Raw genomic sequence first — 21361 nt, 5'->3', positions numbered from 1 at the left:
TACTGTGCTATAATTACTTTAAACTACTTCACACATTCATCGTAGAGGGTAAAGAGTCTATCAATTCAAATATCCTTGATTAATTGATTTACCATTCTATTGCATTAGATATTTAAATGTTATTCATGACGACTATAATAATAAAGCGCTTGAAGTGTGGGCGTGGCATCAGATCCGAGATCCGAGTCGGTTCGCAGAGAATACTCGAACGCACCATCAGTCTCAAATCAATGGAGAGAAGCTAATCACTGACTCACTCAAGCTCTTCAACCGCCTCATCATAATTAGTGAGCGTGAAGTCAAGACCAAAGAAGCTTTAGGCTTTGAGTTGACAACACCAATGTCTCTATTTGACAAGAATCAGAGGTTGCGAAAGCCAGACAAGGCTGCCCTAGCAAAATTCCTGAAGGCATTTGTGGAGCCTGTTGAAAAAAAAACCTGCACAAGCCAGGTGGTTGATGGCGGTTGGCTCCTGCACAGCGTCAAATGGGAGGCTAACCTCACGTGGAAGGACATCGCTGAGAGCTACCTCCGGTTTGTGATGTCCATGGGTAGCCAGCACCTCCGGATCATTGTGGTCGTTGATGGATATGGTAGCTCCACCAAGGACCATGACCACCTGAGACAAACAAAGAATGCATGCTGTGAGATTCAGTTTCTTGACAACAAGAACAACAAGGCCCAGCTCATTCTGCTCCTTGCTGAGACCTTCCAAAGAGGTAGAATCAGTGTTCAACTATGCTCTGATGATGCTGACACCTCCATCGTGTCTGCAGCACTAAATTAGGCAATAGAGTCCTCTGTTGAGGTGAGGGCTGAGGACACAGACATCCTGGTTATGCTGGTCCATCATAGGGCAAACCACCCAGTCTTCCTCACGACATCTAAAGATACATCTTATGATGTCGGAAAGATTCGAGAGGCACTTCCGGAGAGGTACCGTAAATACCTTATATTCCTACATAGCTTTTCTGGCTGTGTTTAGCAAACCAACTTTGCTCAGCAAGCTCTGCACGACTGACAAATCAGAGCGGGCCATGGATGTGTTCAGTGACATCAGAGCCAAGAAAAGTGACATCATCAATGCTGGCTGTGAACTGTTCAAGACCATATTCCGCGGAAAACCATCTGAAGATTTGGAAGACTTAAGATTTGATATGTTCAGCAAGCAGGCCGCAGCTGGGAGCATCAAGCCTGAGAAACTGCCTCCAACTACAGGAGCTGCAGCACAGCACTCTCTGTGGGCATATATCCAGACCAGAGATCGGCTACTGCTACAAAGTCCATCACTGGATGTCCTTGAGTATGGATGGAAACAAGGAAAACAAGGTTATGCACCATTCCCTACAACATATCCCATTGCACCGGACTAACTTCTGAAGTTAGTCAGCTGCAACTGTGCAGGGGTCTCATTTATAACCGTTGCGTACGCACAAAACGGGTCTGAAAGTTGCGTACGTGACTTTTCACGCCAAGGTTGTGATCTATAAAAAACCAACTTGACGGGAAAATGTGCGCAGCCCTAAGCAAACTCTGACCCATGCGTACGCATGGTTTGGAGGAAAAGGAGAATTGGCGACACAGACGGTGTGGTGGTGAACTGAAGTCAGACCGAAGAATTGCAGAGTGAGAAGAACGATTATGTTTTATCATCGCCCTTCATCAATTTAATTTCAACCCGTATCATGCGTTAAATCCTAATCAGAATAATTTAAGTCCACTGCGTTATTTCTCAGTTATAACTCCAGAAATATCTCCTTAGAATAGAAATAAAAAGAAATTCTCTATATTTAATCCCGTCACTCCATACTGTCCACTGACGGCGCGACTGCATGGAATAAAGCATCTGTCCAACATGTGTCAATAACATAATATTTTTATGTGACACTGTAAACACATGATCAAATGTCAATTAAATCCCAAGTGTGAAAAACCAAGCCACACTCATCACAATCGTTGTCCGTTACTCTTGATGCTTTTCATGACAAATCAGGCATTAAAAAGGGGTTATGTTCAAGAACATTTTACGCGGGTAATTACAAACTGATTATCCAAGGCGTTCTCGTCAGTCTTATTACCGTAACCCTATAAATACAGAGGTGAACGCCGTGGTAATGCGGCACCATATGGCACTTCTGGCGGACCATGCAGGATTCGGAGGGAGAGGGTATTTAGGGACCATAACGATTTATTGGTAGGCTACATAAAAATATGTAACTCTATGTCAGACCACTTCTTTTTTAATTCTGGGACTGTGCGCTCCGTGCTACTGACAGAGTTCACTGCTGCAGCAACATGTTGCCACTCACTCTGCTTTTTGTTGTTGGCGATTCCAATCCCGTGACCGCCGAACAAAACTACCTTTCGGGCCTCCATCTCACCCACAAGTGTCTCCACTTCAACCTCCGTGAAATTTCGCTTTTTTGATTTTCTCAGTACTTCTGCCATTGTTTCCAACAAGACATAATACCGGCATCTGAGTCTGTTTTATATGCAGATCGCATTCATGAGGTCATTTGCATTGACCATTTATGGTTAAAAAGGGGCGTGTAGAGGGCGGAACGTGAAGCTGATTCAGCTGCGCACAATTATAGTCAGTATGTGATTTATAAAGCAAAGATTGCGTACAGGTGTGCGTACGCAGTGTTTTATAAATCCGAATATTTTTTGGCCCACGCAAAACTTGGCTTCTGGGCGTACGCACATTTTTAGTAATGATCCCATTCCCACGCACAGTTTTATAAATGAGACCCCAGGGGCCTCATGTACTAAGGTTGCGTACGCACAAAAACGTGGCGTACGTCCTTTTCCACGCTCACGTTCAGATGTACAAAACGTGAAATGACCGTAAAAATGTGCGGTCCCCACGCCAGCTCCAGAGCTGTCGTACGCACGTTTCTACAGCTATTGTTCCTTTGGCGACACTTAGAGGTGACGCTGGGAAACTGGGAAAAAGGTGAAAACAATGACTCAGAGTGATTTGCACATCAGAGACACACACTAATGAACAATTAACACACCTTGCAATTATATGGGTGGCTATAAAAGCATGCTCAATGGATGAAGAAAATTGTTTTAAAAATGGCTGCGTTAGCGTTGTTAGAGGACATCGCAAATGGTCAAATCCGAAGGGCGCTGGAGACGCCGGGGCCGACGGAGCAATCCGTGCCCTCTCCTTGCTTGTCTATTCAAAAATAAAAAATTTAAGTTAATAAACACGAGTCAAAGTCTTTAATATCCTGGCATCTTTACGCACGACTTATGTGTATTGCAAGCAGCCAATTGTATGACCAGTATAATTACAGCATTTATGACTTCAGCATATTTACCTTGGGGATGATCGGCGTCCCCTTCATGGGCTCCCACCACTCCTGTGAGAGCTGTGTCACCGATCAAAGCGGCCACTCTCAAATCGAAGGGGGAGAGTTCCCCCACTCCCGTCTCCCCACCTGTTGCGGTCACGCTTCGGCGGTGGGCAGAAACCCTCCGCTTCACCTCCACCTTGAGGTCTGACCACTTTTTTTTAATTTCAGAGTGTGTGCGCTGCTGAGACCCCACTGCATTGACGGCCTCGCAAACACACTCCCACTCACTTCTCTTTTGTTTTGCATTTATCCCTGTTGACAGGGTTCCAATAGCATATGCTTGCGCATTTCTACCTCGTGGAGCAAAATCTCGAGCTCAGACTCCGTGAAGTTTCGTTTTTTGCCTCTGTTCATGGTGCCAGGTGATCGGATTAAGAGGTGAATCTCAGGTCCAGAGGCCTATTTAAATGAAATTGCATATTTAAATGAGGGCGTGGACAGGGAGGAGTTTGGCACCTCGGCATGTGCGCTCAATTCCACGTTGATCGAGATGTACAAAAGAAACGTGCTTGGATCCATGCGTTCGCACACTTTGATACATCTGAATTTATTTGTGCGTAAGACAGTTTCTGGGTTTTGGCGTACGCCAAGTTTCAGTATGAAATCCACGCAAGTCTTAGTACATGAGGCCCCTGGTGACTGTGGCACTCTCAGATGCTGCTGTAAAAAGCAAGGAGTCAAATGTATTTCTGCTTGTGGGAACTGTCATGGTAACTCTTGCCAGAACATCCACCAGCCAGATGATAATAGAAGTGTGGGAGATGCAAGGGAGTTGGATGAGGTTTGTTAAAATGTCAACTGATAACGCAAGTTTTGATTTGTAATTGTTCAATAAAACCATTTTTTACTCAAAACTAATGATTGGGATAGATTCAGCACCCCTAAAAAACCCTAGTTTGCCATCTCAAAAGGCACTTTTTTTCACTTTTTACCCAGGCCCTCTGGGCACCCCAACTTTGATTGGCTCTCAAGGCGATTCCCAACGGATTTGGCCGTGGATAAATTGGGAGGTGTTAGTAGACACCTATAGGAACACATGGTTAAAAAAGCTATTGGTAATAAATTATTTCAGGAAATGGCAAAAAAAATACCTATCTATTTGGAAAGACCTGAATGTAGAACAACTAGTTAAATTATTAACAAACGTTAAATTTGACATTGTGTTTTTACATTTCACCCAATTATAGTTGCAAAAAAGAGAAGCATTTATTAAAGCAGAAGATCTCGTTGATATTCTGAAATTCAAACCTTGCCTGATAAGCAGAGGGTAATAACAGTTTCCATATAGCCAGCCAATCGAAAGGCTTCTTTTTTTATGTGTGTGTGCTTGTGTGTGGGTGTTTGTGTGTGTTAGTCTGTGTCTGTATGTGTAGTTTCAAATGTCTTACTCCGCAACGGATCATCACAATGAGCTGGATGTATATCTTTCTACCCATCGCCTGGGTAAAATATGAACATTTGAATTTCTACTTTCTTAAAAAGAAACATAAATATTGATTCATGTTCATTGATTCAGCTCCATTTTATCCATGCGTCTTTCCTCATTCTGACTCATAATCTATGTTTTTAATTCAAGGTGCTGTTGTGTCCTCTTACACAGTGGAGCTGTATGTGAGACCAGGAGAAAACGTCACTGTACCTTGTGACTGTAAACTCTCATCTGGTGAAACTATTGTTTGGTACAGGAACTGTTCTCATGAAAATCAGCAACCACTTATTCTGACATGGCATGGCAGGAATTAGAGGAGAATAAGGACTCCACAATTATCCAATCTAAATGGGATGTGGAACCATTCTTCAAAAACATACTTTACTGATTACGAACATATCTGATTCTCACCTCGGTCTCTACTACTGTCGAACTGAAAGACTGTATTTGATAGAGCAAGACCAGTATGAACACAGATATGGAAATGTAACCACAAGGATTTCATTCGGTAAATTGACTCTGCATAGATTTTTATTCCAATGTCCAATTGAAGGAAATTGCCTCATGCTACAACATTTTTTCTCTTGAAATTAATAAGGAACTACGGCGCTAACGAAGTGACATAAAAAATAAAAAAAAAAGATGTACTGGGGACAAACACTGACTATAGTTTTGCTAGATCTTGACTTTATTTTGCGAGGCCTTGAGTTTGTTTTGCGAGATCTTGACTTTGGTTTGCGAGATCTTGTGTTTGTTTTGCGAGCTCTCTAGGTGGATTTGCGAGATTTTGATCCAGACCCGCACGCACATTGCACTCTCCACGGCGAAACGCTGGTCCGTGTCCCACTCGGGAGCTTTGTGGCACACACTTATCAAATTTCCACCCTCCCACCATCCCAAGGGCACAACCACGACCCCGATTGCCAGCCGGTCCCTCGGAGCACAAAAGTAAGTCAGGATCCCGAAAAACAAAGTCAAGATCTCGCAAAAACAAATTCAAGATCTCGCAAAACCATGATTTTATTTATTTTTTTACGTCACTTTGGTGGCACCGTTAGGAACTGTTATCATAAGTAGGGACAATATGCAACTGTTCTGCATGTCAAGCAAAGAACATTTACTTTTAAAATAAAGTTTCCAAAGAATATTTTTTTTTATTTTATTTCATTAAATCAATTCAACTTGTTTCAAGACGGGCCGATATGCTAATCTGAGATGTTTCTGCCACTAACTAGAGTTACAAATTCTACCCTAGCCATTACAATTCCTTCTCACTTTTATCTTCAGATACAAGTGTAGGTCCTACTCTGAAGGACATTGGTAAGACATGCTTTCTTGTTGTGACCGATATCAATTGTTAGAACAGGTATATCGTGGCAAGAGAGCCTATATATTCATTAAATATGCATATATATATTTTTATTTATTGTTCTTTTACTATATATATATATATATATATATATATATATATATATATATACAATGCCTTTGCTGCAGGTTTTGGGGACTCTGCTGCTCCAGACTGTGGGCAGTGCTGGGTGCGGCTGGTCACCCTGTGCCTGTCCTCTGCTCTCCCCTCTTTGGTCCTCTACCTCCTCTGCAGTCACATGGGTAGAACTTCACGTGCTTTTATTCACTAGAAGTCTTTCTGCACTTCATTTGATTGCGTTGTCTCCTTTATTCTCACTCGGTCTCTGTTTCAGTTTGTGCCAGAAAACACCCTGGCGTCTCTCAGGAAAAACAGACCTTTATTACCGCAACATGAGGTATCTGATGGTTGCATAGTTCACCTCTTACATTAATTGATATAAACACCCTGTTTTATTAAGAAGTGTGCTCAGTAGTTGTACTGTCCTAATGTCACGTTTTGTTTGTCCCTCACACACAGGATGAAAACTATAGCTGTGTATTTTATGCTGTGTTGCTTCTTCGTTTGCAGTACGAGTGGGCTTTGAGAGGCGGATTGGTTAGAGTTCCTCCCTCCACAGCCCAACGCACACACATAGACTCACTCACAACAACAAACAAACACACAGTCGTACACACAAACACACATGAATTGAAATTCCCTTGTGTTTCAAGGTATTTTGATGCCTTGAAATTAGTACAACTTGGATTGATTTACAATATGTTACACAGAAAACATTGAAATATGCATTTGTATATTGTTTTATACCCAAAAGTAACCTGTCTATTATATGTTTTCATTAAATGTATAAACAAATCAATAAAATCCAAAGATGTTGCATGGCAGTTTATTTTAAACTTTCATACTTTATTTGAGTCAGTCATAAAAGAAGTTGAGGTCATATATCTCCTATATTAAATCCATTATTGTAAGAATAAAACTGAGTAATAATTTGCTGCCATTCTTTGCAGGATGGTGTTATGATGAGACGATGTCTGATTACAACAGTGCCAGTACAGCTATAGCTTTTCAACGTGGATGGTTCTCGCATGTATGAAGTTCAAAAACACAACTAGGAAGTTAAGGAAAACTAGGAACTGGGTGAAGCGTTCTGGAACCTGATGTCCTGAGTTCTACTTCCTGAGTCAGGTGTTGTCAGATAAACTCTGGGGTCTTTGGTGGCTGGAGTTGGTACAGAGTCAAGATGTTGAAAAATTTGTGGTCAGTTGTTGCTATTTCTATCTTAATCATCTCTTTTGATACAATAGGCCCACAATATATCGAAAAATATCCATATATACATACTTAGGCATTGACAGATCAATTTGCACTATGTAACTTTCGAACTACAAGGTACATGATCCACGAGTCAATTAATCCAGGAATATTTTCCCTAAAAAAACGTTCATTCTGTTTCACTCTTGTTCCCCGCTGTGGGAAAATCTATAAATATGGATACAACTCAAGCCCCTAGAGGTGGGAAAATATAGCGAATGCCCATATTGTAGGTTTAACTCATGGAAAGTCAATGTAGACTGGTAAATATTGGTCAAAAGATCTAAACAGAGGATGAGTTTGCTGTGCTACCTGTATTTCTGCAGTGGAGGTAGACGACCGAGGTTGAGAGGAGGGAGAGGAGAAGAGCAGAGGATGGATTCAGGATAACCAGCAGCATCCAGCACTGTCTACAGTCTGGAGCAGCAGGACCGGCTGTGAAACATGGAGACAAGATGGTTTTCAAATATATCCACACAGATATGGACTTTTAAAGGATATTTCAAGGAATTCATTTGGTAATTCGACCATGTGTCGATTTTCACAGCAATGTCTAATTGTAAGTAAGGGAAATTGGCCATGAATAATTGAACTCTTATTTATTGGAGGGACAATATGCAATTGGGCTGAATTTTAAGAAAACAATATTTACTTTCATAAGTATTCATAAAAAAGTGTCAATAGAATATCATTTGAGTTTATCAAGAAAATCAATTCAACATGTTTTCAAGATGGGACACTATATGCTAATCTGAGGTATTTGTGCCAATTACTAGTTATAATTTCTACCCTTTACATTACAATTCCTATAAATCTTCTGCACTGTTATCTTCAGATATAAGTGTAGGACAATGGTAAGAAATGTTTCACTGTTATATAAATTGTAACTAGATGCTGTTCATTTTAGAGGCAAGAGAGCCTATTGATTCATCACATATGTTTCATTGATTATTAATTGATTGTTCTATTACATTCTAAATGTACATTTGCTTATTTTTGACGACATGTAGCAATAGTTTATACAGTGGTAGATTGTGAAAAGGTAAAACCCCAGTGACTTCATTTCATATTGTCTCCCTAAATATATATATATATATATATATATATATATATATATATATATATATATATAGTAGCGGGCCAGTGGGTGTGGGGTTTCCACGCCACCAAGTTAAACGATAAAACAACACAACACAGAGCAGTTCAAATGGGTGATGGTTTATTTACCTAGTAAATCAAAACCACCAGGGTGGGAAAAGGGTCATCCACCTCTGCTAAGGTAACATCCGTATTTCTAATCTAATGGACATATATCTCTGTTAACAGTCATCTTCTGTATCTTGAGAACACCGTCGATACATATTGTCTTCCGTAGAAGCAGCAACTGTCTCCCTTTACTGGTTTTGTGGCCTTATAATGACTGTTTGTGTTTCTTTAATATGAAAACCTCGATGTTGTCAGGGAACACCCAGCAGTAGAGATGTAGCATCAATCAGGAACCAGGTAACGTATAGTTTGTATGCTTAAGTACAGCTATTATGCAATGGTAGAGGACAGTATTGAGTACATTTACATGTTATGATGGAGCGGTTGTTATAAGACGCAGGAAGAGAAATTCATTCATCAGAGCTTCAGGTGGTTCTTTAAAAGTCAAGAGTAGCTGCTTCCTGTAGAGGTGCCTCATAAGGGTGTATCAAGGGAGACACACTTTAACAGTGTTCAACGCCGTTTCTATGGACAACATCACGTGTTAAGACCACCAGTGGTTTGTGTTTTTCAGCTACAGGATGCTGCCGTGGTTTCCTGTGTACTTCTCATCAGTTGATTTGAGCATGTTCTCAGGTTCAATGTTGTCGACTACATTTAAATACATCTCAATTATGTTTCATTTTATTTAGTAATTTATTTATTCAGTATGTTTGGCAATATTTTTATGATATGCAATGTAGAAAATGTTTTCTTTGGGCAGAGTTGTTGAAAAGAATGGAACACTTCTTATTATTCCGGTGAATTTGAAAGGTACCATCATGTTATTTAGTAACCTTGAACACATTGCACATTAGTGCAGTAATGCATCATACTCATTTCTTCAAAGCAGACCTGATCTTATGAACACAAATACCAGCAACTACCAAAACACATTGATTGAATGTCTTCTTGGAATAAAAAGCTGAAAAAAGCTTTTCACGGTACTTTAATTGTGTGAAAAGCATTTTTTTCTATTTAATTAAATGTAAGAATCCCTTGATGTAGGAAGGAACACAACGATCCTATGAGCGCCACACAACATGAGGTGGTGTCCTGTCTGTGTTGTATCACTGCACCTTTCCACTAGAGGTCAGGCTTTTCTTTACGAGGCCTGTTAAACTACCAGGTGAGTGGGATTTGCTATTAGAAGACGTTCAAAATCGACCCTACCCTGGGACTCTGGCACCGTTTACCCTGGAGGCAAAACTGGGCAAGAATCACATTGATCTGATTACCTCAAATCAGATTCAGGACTGATTTCTTGTAACATGACCTTAGTTTGAAGATATTGAAATTCATGCAAGTTTGATCCGAACACAATCAGTGAATAAATGAAAGACAGCAGTGATGGAGGTTCACGGTGGAGGCACAGTTAATAATGATATTTTTCTAATTTTTCTGGGATTCGTCACCCACAATAGCGTCTGAGTGTTTTTCTCTTGAATAGCGCTATTCCTGCAGTGCAATTTCATCAAAACTTTGCAAAATGTTTAAACCACCTTATTTGTTTGCTATCTGATACTATGGAAGCTGTGTGTCTTCGGAAACTTTGAGGCTGTATTGAAGCTCTTCCTTCACAGAGTCAGACTCGGACCGATGGGTTGACCCAAAAGCCATTGACGTCCACGCCACACACAAATCCTATGTGATATTGTAGTTTGGCTTTTTGGTAGTTTGGCTTCATTAAAATAACACATTTCTAAAAACATTTTAAACCGCTTTCGAAATTTCAGTTGATAAAAAGAACCACCACCGTTGTGAAAAGGTACACACAGTATTAGTACTACTGCACATCAACTTATTGATCCCTAACTGCTGAATTCAGTGGCTTTCATGAGCACATCACCCCCATTCTGGCCTCGATGCACTGGCTCCCAGGTCTTTTTAGGATTCAGTTTAAAGTTGTATTATTTGTTTCTAAGGCACTTAATGGGCAGGACTCAACTATATCACCTACCTTGTACAGCGCCACTCAGACCAAAGGTCCCTTAGATCCCCAAACAAAGGGCTTCTGCATGTGCCGCGCTCATGGCTAAAACAGAGGGGTGATAGAGCCTTTGCAGTTGCTACTCCACGTCTGTGGAACTATCTCCCCCTGGTCATCAGTACCGCCCCCTCCATTTTCAGCCTGCAAATCCAGGCTAAAACCCACCAGTACTCCCTGGCCTTCCTTGGGGATTCCTTTTCTTTATGTTTTATCTAATTACGACTATTGGTCCAATCTGTTTTTTGTATTATTTGTCTTTTTAGTTATCCACTGTACAGCACTTAACACTTGGTCGGTTATGCTGTGTGTAAATGTGCTTTATCAATTAAATTTACTTACTATTTGCTTACTTCATGCATACGTCTGTGCGTTCTGCGTGTGACGTCTATGTTATTGTTCTTGCGCATGCAGGTCAGCTCGGATGTTGACTAATGCCAATAATACCTAAAAATTCAATAAACTAAAAATAAATGTTACAAAAAGACTGTTTTGCTTCCAACAGAAGTTCTGTATGAGATCACAATGCTTTATCTCAGACTGTATTGACTCACAAACTAGCACAGTCAAAAGTCCTATCTCTTTATTTCAATTAAATCAATCAATGTTTATATTTATTGTCTCTCGTCTGAAGCCGATTGGTTAAGAATGGCTTAATGACCAACAAAGAAGAATACAGGCCAAAACACTGAAGCTTGGTTTGGATGGTTTTCTGTCTCATCCTATGCTTTGAAGCTGTGATCAGACAGACTATCACACTGGAAGAAACGATCTTGTGTTTGTTGTTGCCTGATACTCGTTTACCCAGAAACCCCTAAATTAAACTCCAATTGAAGACAGATGCGTTTTTTGCATACAGTCCAAACTGCAATGCTAGCTATCGCACACACACACACACACACACGGACGCACTCACGCACGCACGCACACAAAGGCACATGCAGATAACCCATGAACAACAGACAAATGTAAAGTTCATACATACAATATATTGAACAGAAAGGGAGGGATGAGAAAGAGGTCCAGGGTTTAGTGCAATAGTATTATGAAGCGTACTGACTCACGCTTCATGGGTTTAACCGTTTCACAGAATTCGTAGGAATACACACACAGTCTAGCTAGTTAGTTGTCTCTCTCTGTAGAACACATGGCGAACGAGTAGTACCCAGCTGCAGCCCTGGGGCCCAGCACTCTGGTGTGGCAGGTCAGGTTTTTTCTCTGTGTGTCTATCAATGCACTAATCGCTGTATAGATACTATTGATTAGCAATACATTGAGCTGTGTGATGGAGAAGCTGTTTGATGTAATGGTATACATTGGAGAAGATCTATCTAGATAGATAGATCTTCATAGATTTATCTATAGATCTATATAGTGTGTGTATATATATATATATGTAGATATAGATGGCCAAAATGGCCATATTGTAGGGGCTTGATTCCATTTTGGGCGGCCTAAGAACATATGAAAAAACAGTATTGGAAGACAGTTTGGATAAAAGATTAAATTATACTATACTAATACTATAGCTTCAGCTATAGTATTAGTATATAGTATAATCTAATGATGTATTTATTTATTTATACTTATAAATTCATATAGACTATCAATATTAAGAAATACATCTTTCAGGTAAGCCTATAGAGGCTAACTCTGCAGTCACATATGTAGAACTGCCTGTGCTTTTAACCGCTGGAAGTCTTTCTGCACTTCATTTGATTGCGTTGTCTCTTTTATTCTAAATCAGTCTGTGTTTTGGTTCGTACCGGAGACCCTGGCGTCTCTCAGGAAACCAGACCTTTAACACCTTTTACATGAAATGATATAAATAACCTGTTCTATTAAGAAGTGTTTTCAGTAGTTGCACTGTCCAAATGTCACGTTCTGTCTGTCTCTCACACGCAGGATGAAAACTACAGCCATGTGTTTTATTCTGTGTTGGAAACTCCACAAAAAAAAAAAATATATATATATATTATTGAGTGGAAACTAAGACAATATTTATGCATTATTGGTGGTTTGGAAAGACCTGAATGTAGAACAACTGGTTAAATTATTAACAAACGTTAATTTTTACATCGTGTTTTTACATTTCCCCCAATTATAGTTGAAAAAAAAGAAGCATTTATTAAAGCAGAAGATTTCGTTGATATTCTGACAATCAAACCCTGCCTGATAAGAAGAGTGTAATAACCTCAACAGTTTCCATGTAGCCAGCCAATCGCAAGGCTTCTTTTTCTACGTGTGTGTGCTTGTGTGTGGGTGTTTGTGTGTGTTAGTCTGTGTCTGTATGTGTATGTGTAGTTTCTAATGTCTTACTCCGCAACGGATCATCACAATGAGCTGGATGTATATCTTTCTACCCATCGCCTGGGGTAAAATATGAACATTTTAATTTCTACTTAGCAGTAGGCCAGTTGTATAATAGTCCTATTGCCTTGTTTAAAAAGAAACGTAAATATTGATTCATGTTCATTGATTCAGCTCCATTTTATCCATGCGTCTTTCTTCATTCTGACTCATAATCTATGTTTTTAATTCAAGGTGCTGTTGTGTCCTCTTACACCGTAGTGGAGCTGTACGTGAGACCAGGAGAAACCGTTACTGTACCTTGTGACTGTAAACTCTCATCTGGTGAAACTATTGTTTGGTACAGGAACTGTTCTCATGAAAATCAGCCCCCACTTATTCTGACATGGCAGGAATTAGAGGAGAATAAGGACTCCAAATTATCCAATCTAAATGGGATGTGGAACCATTCTTCAAAAACATACACTTTACTGATTACGAACATATCTGATTCTCACCTTGGTCTCTACTACTGTCGAACTGAAAAAAAGTATGTGACAGAGCAAGACCAGAATCATACAAAGTATAAACACAGATATGGAAATGTAACCACAAGGATTTCATTTGGTAAGTTTAATCTGCATAGATTTTTATTCCAATGTCAACTTGAAGGAAATTCCCTCATGCTTCAACATTTTTTTCTCTTGAAATTAATAAGGAACTACGGCGCCAACGAAGTGACATAAAGACAAAAAAGAAAAAAGATGTACTGGGGACAAACACTGACTATATTTTTGCTAGATCTTGACTTTATTTTGCGAGGCCTTGAGTTTGTTTTGTGAGATCTTCGACTTTGGTTTGCGAGATCTTGTGTTTGTTTTGCAAAGCTCTCTAGGTTGATTTGCGAGATTTTGATCCAGCCCCGCCAGACCCACACGCACATTGCACTCTCCACGGGGCACACACTTATCAAATTCCCACCCTCCCACCATCCCAAGGGCACAACCACGACCCCGATTGCCAGCCGGTCCCTCAGAGCGCAAAAGTAAGTCAGGATCCCGAAAAACAAAGTCAAGATCTCGCAAAACAAACTCAAGATCTCGCAAAACTAAAATCCGTGTTTGTCACCAGTCCATGGTTTTCATTTATTTTTTTATGTCACTTCGGTGGCACCGTTAGGAACTGTTATCATAAGTAGGGACAATATGCAACTGTTCTGCATGTCAAGCAAAGAACATTTACTTTTAAAATAAAGTTTCCAAAGAATACCATTTATTTTTTTATTTCATTAAATCAATTCAAAAAAAATTCAAGACGGGCCGATATGATAATCTGAGATGTAACTAGAGTTACAAATTCTACCCTAATCATTACAATTCCTTCTCACTTTTATCTTCAGACATAAGTGTAGGTCCTACTCTGAAGGACATTGGTAAGACATGATTTTTTTTTTGTTGTGACGGATATCAATTGTTAGAACAGGTATATAGTGGCAAGAGAGCCTATATATTCATTAAATATGCATACTAATACTATAGCTTCAGCTATAGTATTAGTATATAGTATAATCTAATGATGTATTTATTTATTTATACTTATAAACTCATATAGACTATCAATATTAAGAAATACATCTTTCAGGTAAGCCTATAGAGGCTAACTCTGCAGTCACATATGTAGAACTGCCTGTGCTTTTAACCGCTGGAAGTCTTTCTGCACTTAATTTGATTGCGTTGTCTCTTTTATTCTAAATCAGTCTGTGTTTTGGTTCGTACCGGAGACCCTGGCGTCTCTCAGGAAACCAGACCTTTAACACCTTTTACATGAAATGATATAAATAACCTGTTCTATTAAGTGTTTTCAGTAGTTGCACTGTCCAAATGTCACGTTCTGTCTGTCTCTCACACGCAGGATGAAAACTACAGCCATGTGTTTTATTCTGTGTTGGAAACTCCACAAAAAAAAAAAAAATTTAATTTAATATTATTGAGTGGAAACTAAGACAATATGTATGCATTATTGGTGGTTTGGAAAGACCTGAATGTAGAACAACTGGTTAAATAAAATAAAAAAAAAAATACCATTTTCTTTTTTATTTCATTAAATCAATTCAACATGTTTTCAAGACGGGCCGATATGCTAATCTGAGATGTAACTAGAGTTACAAATTCTACCCTAATCATTACAATTCCTTCTCACTTTTATCTTCAGATACAAGTGTAGGTCCTACTCTGAAGGACATTGGTAAGACATGATTTTTTTTTTGTTGTGACGGATATCAATTGTTAGAACAGGTATATAGTGGCAAGAGAGCCTATATATTCATTAAATATGCATGCTTTTCTTTTTATTTATTGTTCTTTTAATTTATTTATATATATATATATATATATATATATATATATATATATATATATATATATATATATATATAAAAATCAAATATATATATATATATATATATATATATATATATATATATATATATATTAGAGCTGTCAAGCGATTAAAATATTTAATCGTGATTAATCGCATTAATGTCATAGTTAACTCTAATTAATCGCGATTAATCGCAAATTCTTTTTCTATGCTAAATATCCCTTGATTTTTTTGTCCCATAATTCTTCTCATTTTAATTCTCTTATCAACATGGTGATGTGCATCGGCTTGCCTTGTGCAAATTATTTTTTATTGATAACAACATTGGCATATACACTGATCAAAACAGGACGATACAAAAAAAGAGCCTATAGTGCAATTAAACGACTGCTTTGAACAAATGTCATTTGAACATAGCAGTCAGGCTACTGATTCTTTGTTTTGAGCCAAAGAAAAAAAAAAAAATAATAATTTAACGCCGTTAAATTTGGTTTGCGTTAACGCCGTTAATAACGCGTTTAACTGACAGCTCTAATATATATATATGTATATATATATATATATATATGATGCCTTTGCTGCAGGTTTTGGGAACTCTGCTGCTCCAGACTGTAGAAAGTGCTGGATGCTGCTGGTCATCTTGTGTCCCTCCTCTGCTCTTCTCCTCTCCCTCCTCTCATCCTTGGTCGTCTACCTCTGTTGCAGAAGGAAAGGTAGTGTATACATCTCTGTTAACTGTCATCTTCTGCATCTTGAGAACACCTCAAGATGCAGCTGTTCAATTGATAGCAACTGCTCGTCTTCTGTTTGAGCAGTAACTGTCTCCCTGTGCTGGTTTTGTGGAGATATAATGACTCATGTCTGTGTTTCTTTAAGATGAAGCCCTCCATGTTGCTCAGACATCACCCAGCAGTAGAGATATAACATCAATCAGGAACCAGGTAACGTGTAGTTCATATACTTTCGTACATTTGTGATGTAATGATAGGGGACAGTTTGGAGTACACTTACATGTTATGGTAGATTGCTGTACAAAGATGTTTACTGAAGGCTGAATAAAGGTCAACGGACCTAATGTAACACCAGCGATAGTCAGGTTTTATAAGGCGCAGGAAGAGAAGTACATTAAGCAGAGCTGCATGTGGTTCTTTAAGAGTAAAGAGTAGCTGCTTCCTGTAGAGTCGCCTCATAAGCTTATGAGGCGACTCTACAGGAAGCAGCAAAATTATTGTTCATCAAATTATTGAACACTGCTTAAGTGTGTCCTAGGACACACTTAAGCAGTGTTCAATAATTTGATTTGAGACGGGAAACCAATGATTATGCTGATGATGTTATGGTATAGCAAATTGTACATTATGTTGATGATGCAATGGTTTAGCAGAGAAAATGATGTAATAGTAATATTAATAGTCATATATCTCTCTCAGGATGAGGATGGCTTGTGTTACGCTACACTGGATATCCCTCTACGTTCTCAGAGACCTAAAAAGAAGAGAGTCCAACCCTCAGAGTTCAGCACCTACTCAGCCATCAATAGTAGGAGGATGTGATGACCAAGCCTTCGGATCATGACCAAGCCTTTTAATACAAATTCAAAGTACTCTACTTTTCTCAATATGACCTCATCTTTGTGCTGTCAAGAGGAGGATAATTTTCCACTTCAGTCTCAAGAAAATGTCATAAAGTAAAGCTTGTTCGGAAGAATGTTTAAATACCGTATACTGTTTGCATATTATTAGTCAATGGTGCAAATCTAATAATACTTTTTTGGCTATGTTCATTCACTAGATTATTAGATATTGTTTGTTATTTGTTGGTTACTATGCAGTAAGATTGATTGATGGGAAATGTAGAAAGGCCTCTGTTTGTATAAGGTTATGATCTTGAACTATTTAAAGCTATTCTGCATAGGTTGTAATGTTTGCTTGGCAGTCTCTAATCCATGTCTTACAAGTAGGACGCTGGCAGTACCTTTTAATGTCCCATGAACACGTTGTTACAACAAAAATACGTTAACATTTTTCAATAAGGCTACATTTATTAACCATTATTTAACATTAGTTATTGCAGTAATACAGTGAATTAGGTCTTAATTTATACATTATTAAATCTATAAATAAAGTGATACGGGAAAATAATGGGATTTCTTCAACCTGTACCCAACATTAAAATCATTTTGGTTCTAAGGGACTAATGCAAGCAACGGTTTTTGACAGTATTGAGCGAGACGGCAAACCGTAAAAAGGTTTACGTATTGATCCATCTGTTATTGTGTTAAATCAAGTCTTATTTAAGGATAAGTCTCACAAGAGTTTAGTTATTGCAAAAAGAGAACGGCGGATTCGTGAGGGAGAATTGGAGAGAAGATGTAGATTAGTGTTATCTAAAAGATTTGGTTGGAGGAGAGTTTAGATGTAATGACGATAGGGAAATACCCTGCAACAACAAGATTTCAGAGTTCTCCTAGAGCGAGACAATATAACAAACAGACCGGATGAAGTTAATGGTGGAGAAAAATGTTTTATCTCTCTGCAGGGTTCCTCTCCATAATGTTGTAAGCCATGTGTAGCAGTCAGAGTCAGTGGCAAAAACAGCCCTTTTTGAGAACATACGTTGAGGGGCGCTGTTGCCCAAAATGATAGACTTGGGGCCTGTTTCGCAGATTACAGCAGGAGCTTCTTGCTCGATACTGGACATATTTTCAATTATTTTCTCCTCGACCTAAAATTATCAGAAAAAAGGTTCCAAATGGAGAAATGTTTTTTTTTTAGGTTGGTGAATTAGGCCTAACTCCTATGCGGCTGGAACAATCTTTCATTCAAGTTGACACATCTTAAGTTTTCAACGATGAACAAGGGTGGGGCAATATAATCCTGTCTTATTGCACATTAAAGGCCTAAGAAAACTGCCAAATGATAGTTAGCAATATGACGTTTATTCATCAGGGCTGTTGTAAAATGCAAGAGGTCTGCTAATTCAGTGACTGCATAGACTGCAGCAAGTGGTGTGTTTTTCAGCTACAGGATGCTGTTGTGGTTTTCCTGTCTTCTTCTCGTCAGTTTATTGTTAGCATGTAGTTTCATTTGGTCACATTCGTTCTAAACTAATAGTAGCATTTGCCATGGAGACTAAAATAACACTGAGTAAACAAATCAAAGACTTGCGGCCATCTGCCAAGCAACACAACGACATCTGCAAGGTCCCCACTCAGGTTAATCAGTGGAGGTTTAATTGACCTTTATGCAAACAATATATAATCCAGGTCATATAAAATAATATACATGCTCATTCATTTGTTTGTGTCATCAGCTACTCCAGCAGATAAGGTGAACAGCTGAAGGGACTCCCCCTATTTAGTTGGACCTGAATCAGGTCAACTGTCACCATGAGGGAGACATTGTGGGCCGTTCTCCCAAATATCCCACCGTTTCACAGCTTCTGTCAATGAAAATAATGAACATATTGTCAGAAATTAACAAACACTGAAGCCTTTCGAATACAGAGGTTTAACATGTTAAATGAAATGACTTGACCTGGATCGAATCAGGCTCTTACTGATTTGTCCGTGTCCATCCGTTTTTGCTGGGATTCCACTTCAGATGTTACAGAAAAAGACCAGCTGAAATTCATTATGCAATATTTAACTCATCATGTGTTTTTTCAAGTTTTGGTCAATTCAGAGTCATTGAGGGGAGTCATTTTGTTTTTCGTTCTTGGAGTTTTACAAGACATTGATAATGATATCAATAACGGCAGAGGCCAGTATTATGCTACGCCGCAAACATGTCCAGTGTTTACAAATAATTAACCCTTTGGTTGAGTGAGTGCCTGCGCTGTACACACACTCAATTTTAATGGGGATTAAAAGTGTTAACTGATGTCTCAAGGCAGCAGTTAACAATGTCAATGTGCCTGAGCCAAGCCAGACACTGTTCAATTTAGAAAAATGTAACACTTCAGTAACAAACAACCGATTTGAGAGACAGCCGTCTGGTACTTGAACACTAACAGTTGCCTGCCTGACCCCTTTCTCAATGCCCCAAGTGACAGCCCCCACCATGCAGGAAGGGGGAAGGATATTGGTGGGTAACCTTGGAGCAGAACCATGGTCAAAATGCCGAGACAGAGCATCGGGCTTGATGTTCTTCGAGAGTTTCTTGGAAAATTATGGACAGGGGTAAACCTTGTTATCCGTCATGGACTGCTGAGAGAGGACAGCCCTTAGGCCCACGTCTGAGGCGTCGTCCTCCACAATGAACCCCTGATGGGGATTTTCAATCCATAATTGAAAATGTTTGGATGACATCTTGTTCAGAAATTTATCCTGAACAACTTTTGTATTGGACTCCAGATAATAGGAATCAATCTTGATGTCTAAATGTCTTAAACCACCTTTTCTTAGTTGTTGGCACTTGTGTTTTGGCACTTCTTTTTTATACATTCTTCCTTTCTCGATTGGTGAAATATATTGGTCCGTAGATGGTACCTGTTAAAAGATTTTGATAAAGGTAAAAAAAAAAATAGGATCCTAATGGTATTCAGTTGCCATGAAGAGACACATACATGGGCAGAATTTCTTGAACGTAGATGAAAGGGGTCAGAAAATATCACTGTCCAATATTTGCCGTTTTTAGTTTATTGCTATAGCTCCACCAATTGCCCAATCTTGATTAACTTTGGAGCAATTCATCTTAACACATGTGCCTTTAAGAAAACCAAGTTGTATAATGATTGGGTGAGGTAAACCCTGCTTTTTAGCTCCTTAAATTCTATTGGACCAGTTTGGGCTCTGGCGGCCATGTTGTTTGGTCAATTGACTCCATCTTATCCTGAGCAGTTAGAACTTTTGACCGCAAAAGTCCCAAAGTTGCTCTCACTCAAATAAAACAATCCGTCTTCGAACTATTGTAATTTTAGTCAGGGATCATACCCATTTTCCCCTAGGTCCTAATTGAAAATGTGTGGATGTCCAGAATCTAGCTTGATGTCGAAATAACCATTTTAGTCCATTAATGTTCTAGACCACACCATAAGCGCACTGGTACGGAGAGGAATCCACCCCCCCCCAAAAAAAATATCTAAACATAATAATATTAAAATACTATACATAAGTGCTGAAATAATGAATGGTTAAAAAACACGACGATCGTGGCTCCATGTTGTTACCTTTTAGTCATATCCGTTTTGTTTTCTGTTCCGTGTATTGTCTTGCCAGCCTGCTTTTCCTCAGTGTCGTCTATGCATGGACCTTTGTGCTTGGCTCAGCCACCTTACAATATCCGAGTGATGTCGTCAACATGTTTACCCTTAACCTTTGTGCTCTGGCCAGCTGTCCCACCTTCCTCAGTGGCATCTAAATGTAAACCCTTTTCTATGGGTAACCGGCCTACCCTCCTCAGAATCAATCAAAATGTTAACCTTCGTACTGGGGTAAACCGGTCACAAGGGAGAGGACATCCCTTTGTGCACTCTTCTGCTTGATGAGAACACAGGCAACTCTGTGTCTTGGGTAAACATTACCTGATTTGATTATTGGCATCTGCAATGGGGGAACTGTTTAAATAGCTCTGTCCATCTGTATTCTGGACTCACTCTGCTAGAGAGGAGTCTAACGTGTGAATTCATTAAACCTGCGTTAAGTAGTGTTGTGTGCTTTCTGCAATTATAAATCTGTCCTAGACGCAACATTTGTTTAAGGAAATTTCCACATCAGGGGGAGAATGTTTTGAGCAGAACTGTAAAAAACTGACAGTGAACCGAGCACAGCTGGTGTGTGGTGGTCTTAGAAGTGATTCCATGAAATCTTTGCATCTTAAGCATCATCTTGTAACCAAACACGCAGCCTTCTCATTAGTCTTATAACATCTCATCTCTCATCTCATCTTCATCCGCTTATCCGGGGTCGGGTCGCGGGGGGAGCAGCTCAAGCAGGGGGCCCCAGACTTCCCTTTCCCAGGCCACATTGACCAGCTCTGACGGGG

General features: G+C 39.3%; 1 protein-coding gene and 1 long non-coding RNA gene across 2 annotated transcripts; both read left to right on the top strand.

Annotated features, from left to right (window-relative positions):
* Positions 1 to 6080: 6080 nt before the first annotated feature.
* Positions 6081 to 7040, top strand: LOC130379080 (uncharacterized). The gene is made up of 4 exons (XR_008895092.1): positions 6081 to 6114; positions 6292 to 6405; positions 6498 to 6560; positions 6683 to 7040. It is a non-coding gene; the product is annotated as an uncharacterized LOC130379080 (long non-coding RNA).
* A 6001-nt stretch (positions 7041 to 13041) lies between these two features.
* On the top strand, positions 13042 to 17538 carry LOC130379076 (uncharacterized). The gene is made up of 7 exons (XM_056585668.1): positions 13042 to 13084; positions 13254 to 13625; positions 14398 to 14430; positions 15210 to 15242; positions 15962 to 16090; positions 16254 to 16318; positions 16808 to 17538. Exons 1-7 carry the CDS (start codon positions 13048 to 13050, stop codon positions 16928 to 16930), a joined length of 792 nt encoding a protein of 263 aa, XP_056441643.1. The 5' UTR covers positions 13042 to 13047; the 3' UTR covers positions 16931 to 17538.
* Positions 17539 to 21361: the final 3823 nt, after the last annotated feature.

Source organism: Gadus chalcogrammus, chromosome 3 (genome assembly GCF_026213295.1).
Source record: "Gadus chalcogrammus isolate NIFS_2021 chromosome 3, NIFS_Gcha_1.0, whole genome shotgun sequence".
Lineage (NCBI taxonomy): Eukaryota > Metazoa > Chordata > Actinopteri > Gadiformes > Gadidae > Gadus > Gadus chalcogrammus.
Note: the sequence above shows the minus strand (reverse complement) of the source record. Positions and strands in the feature narration are given on the sequence as shown.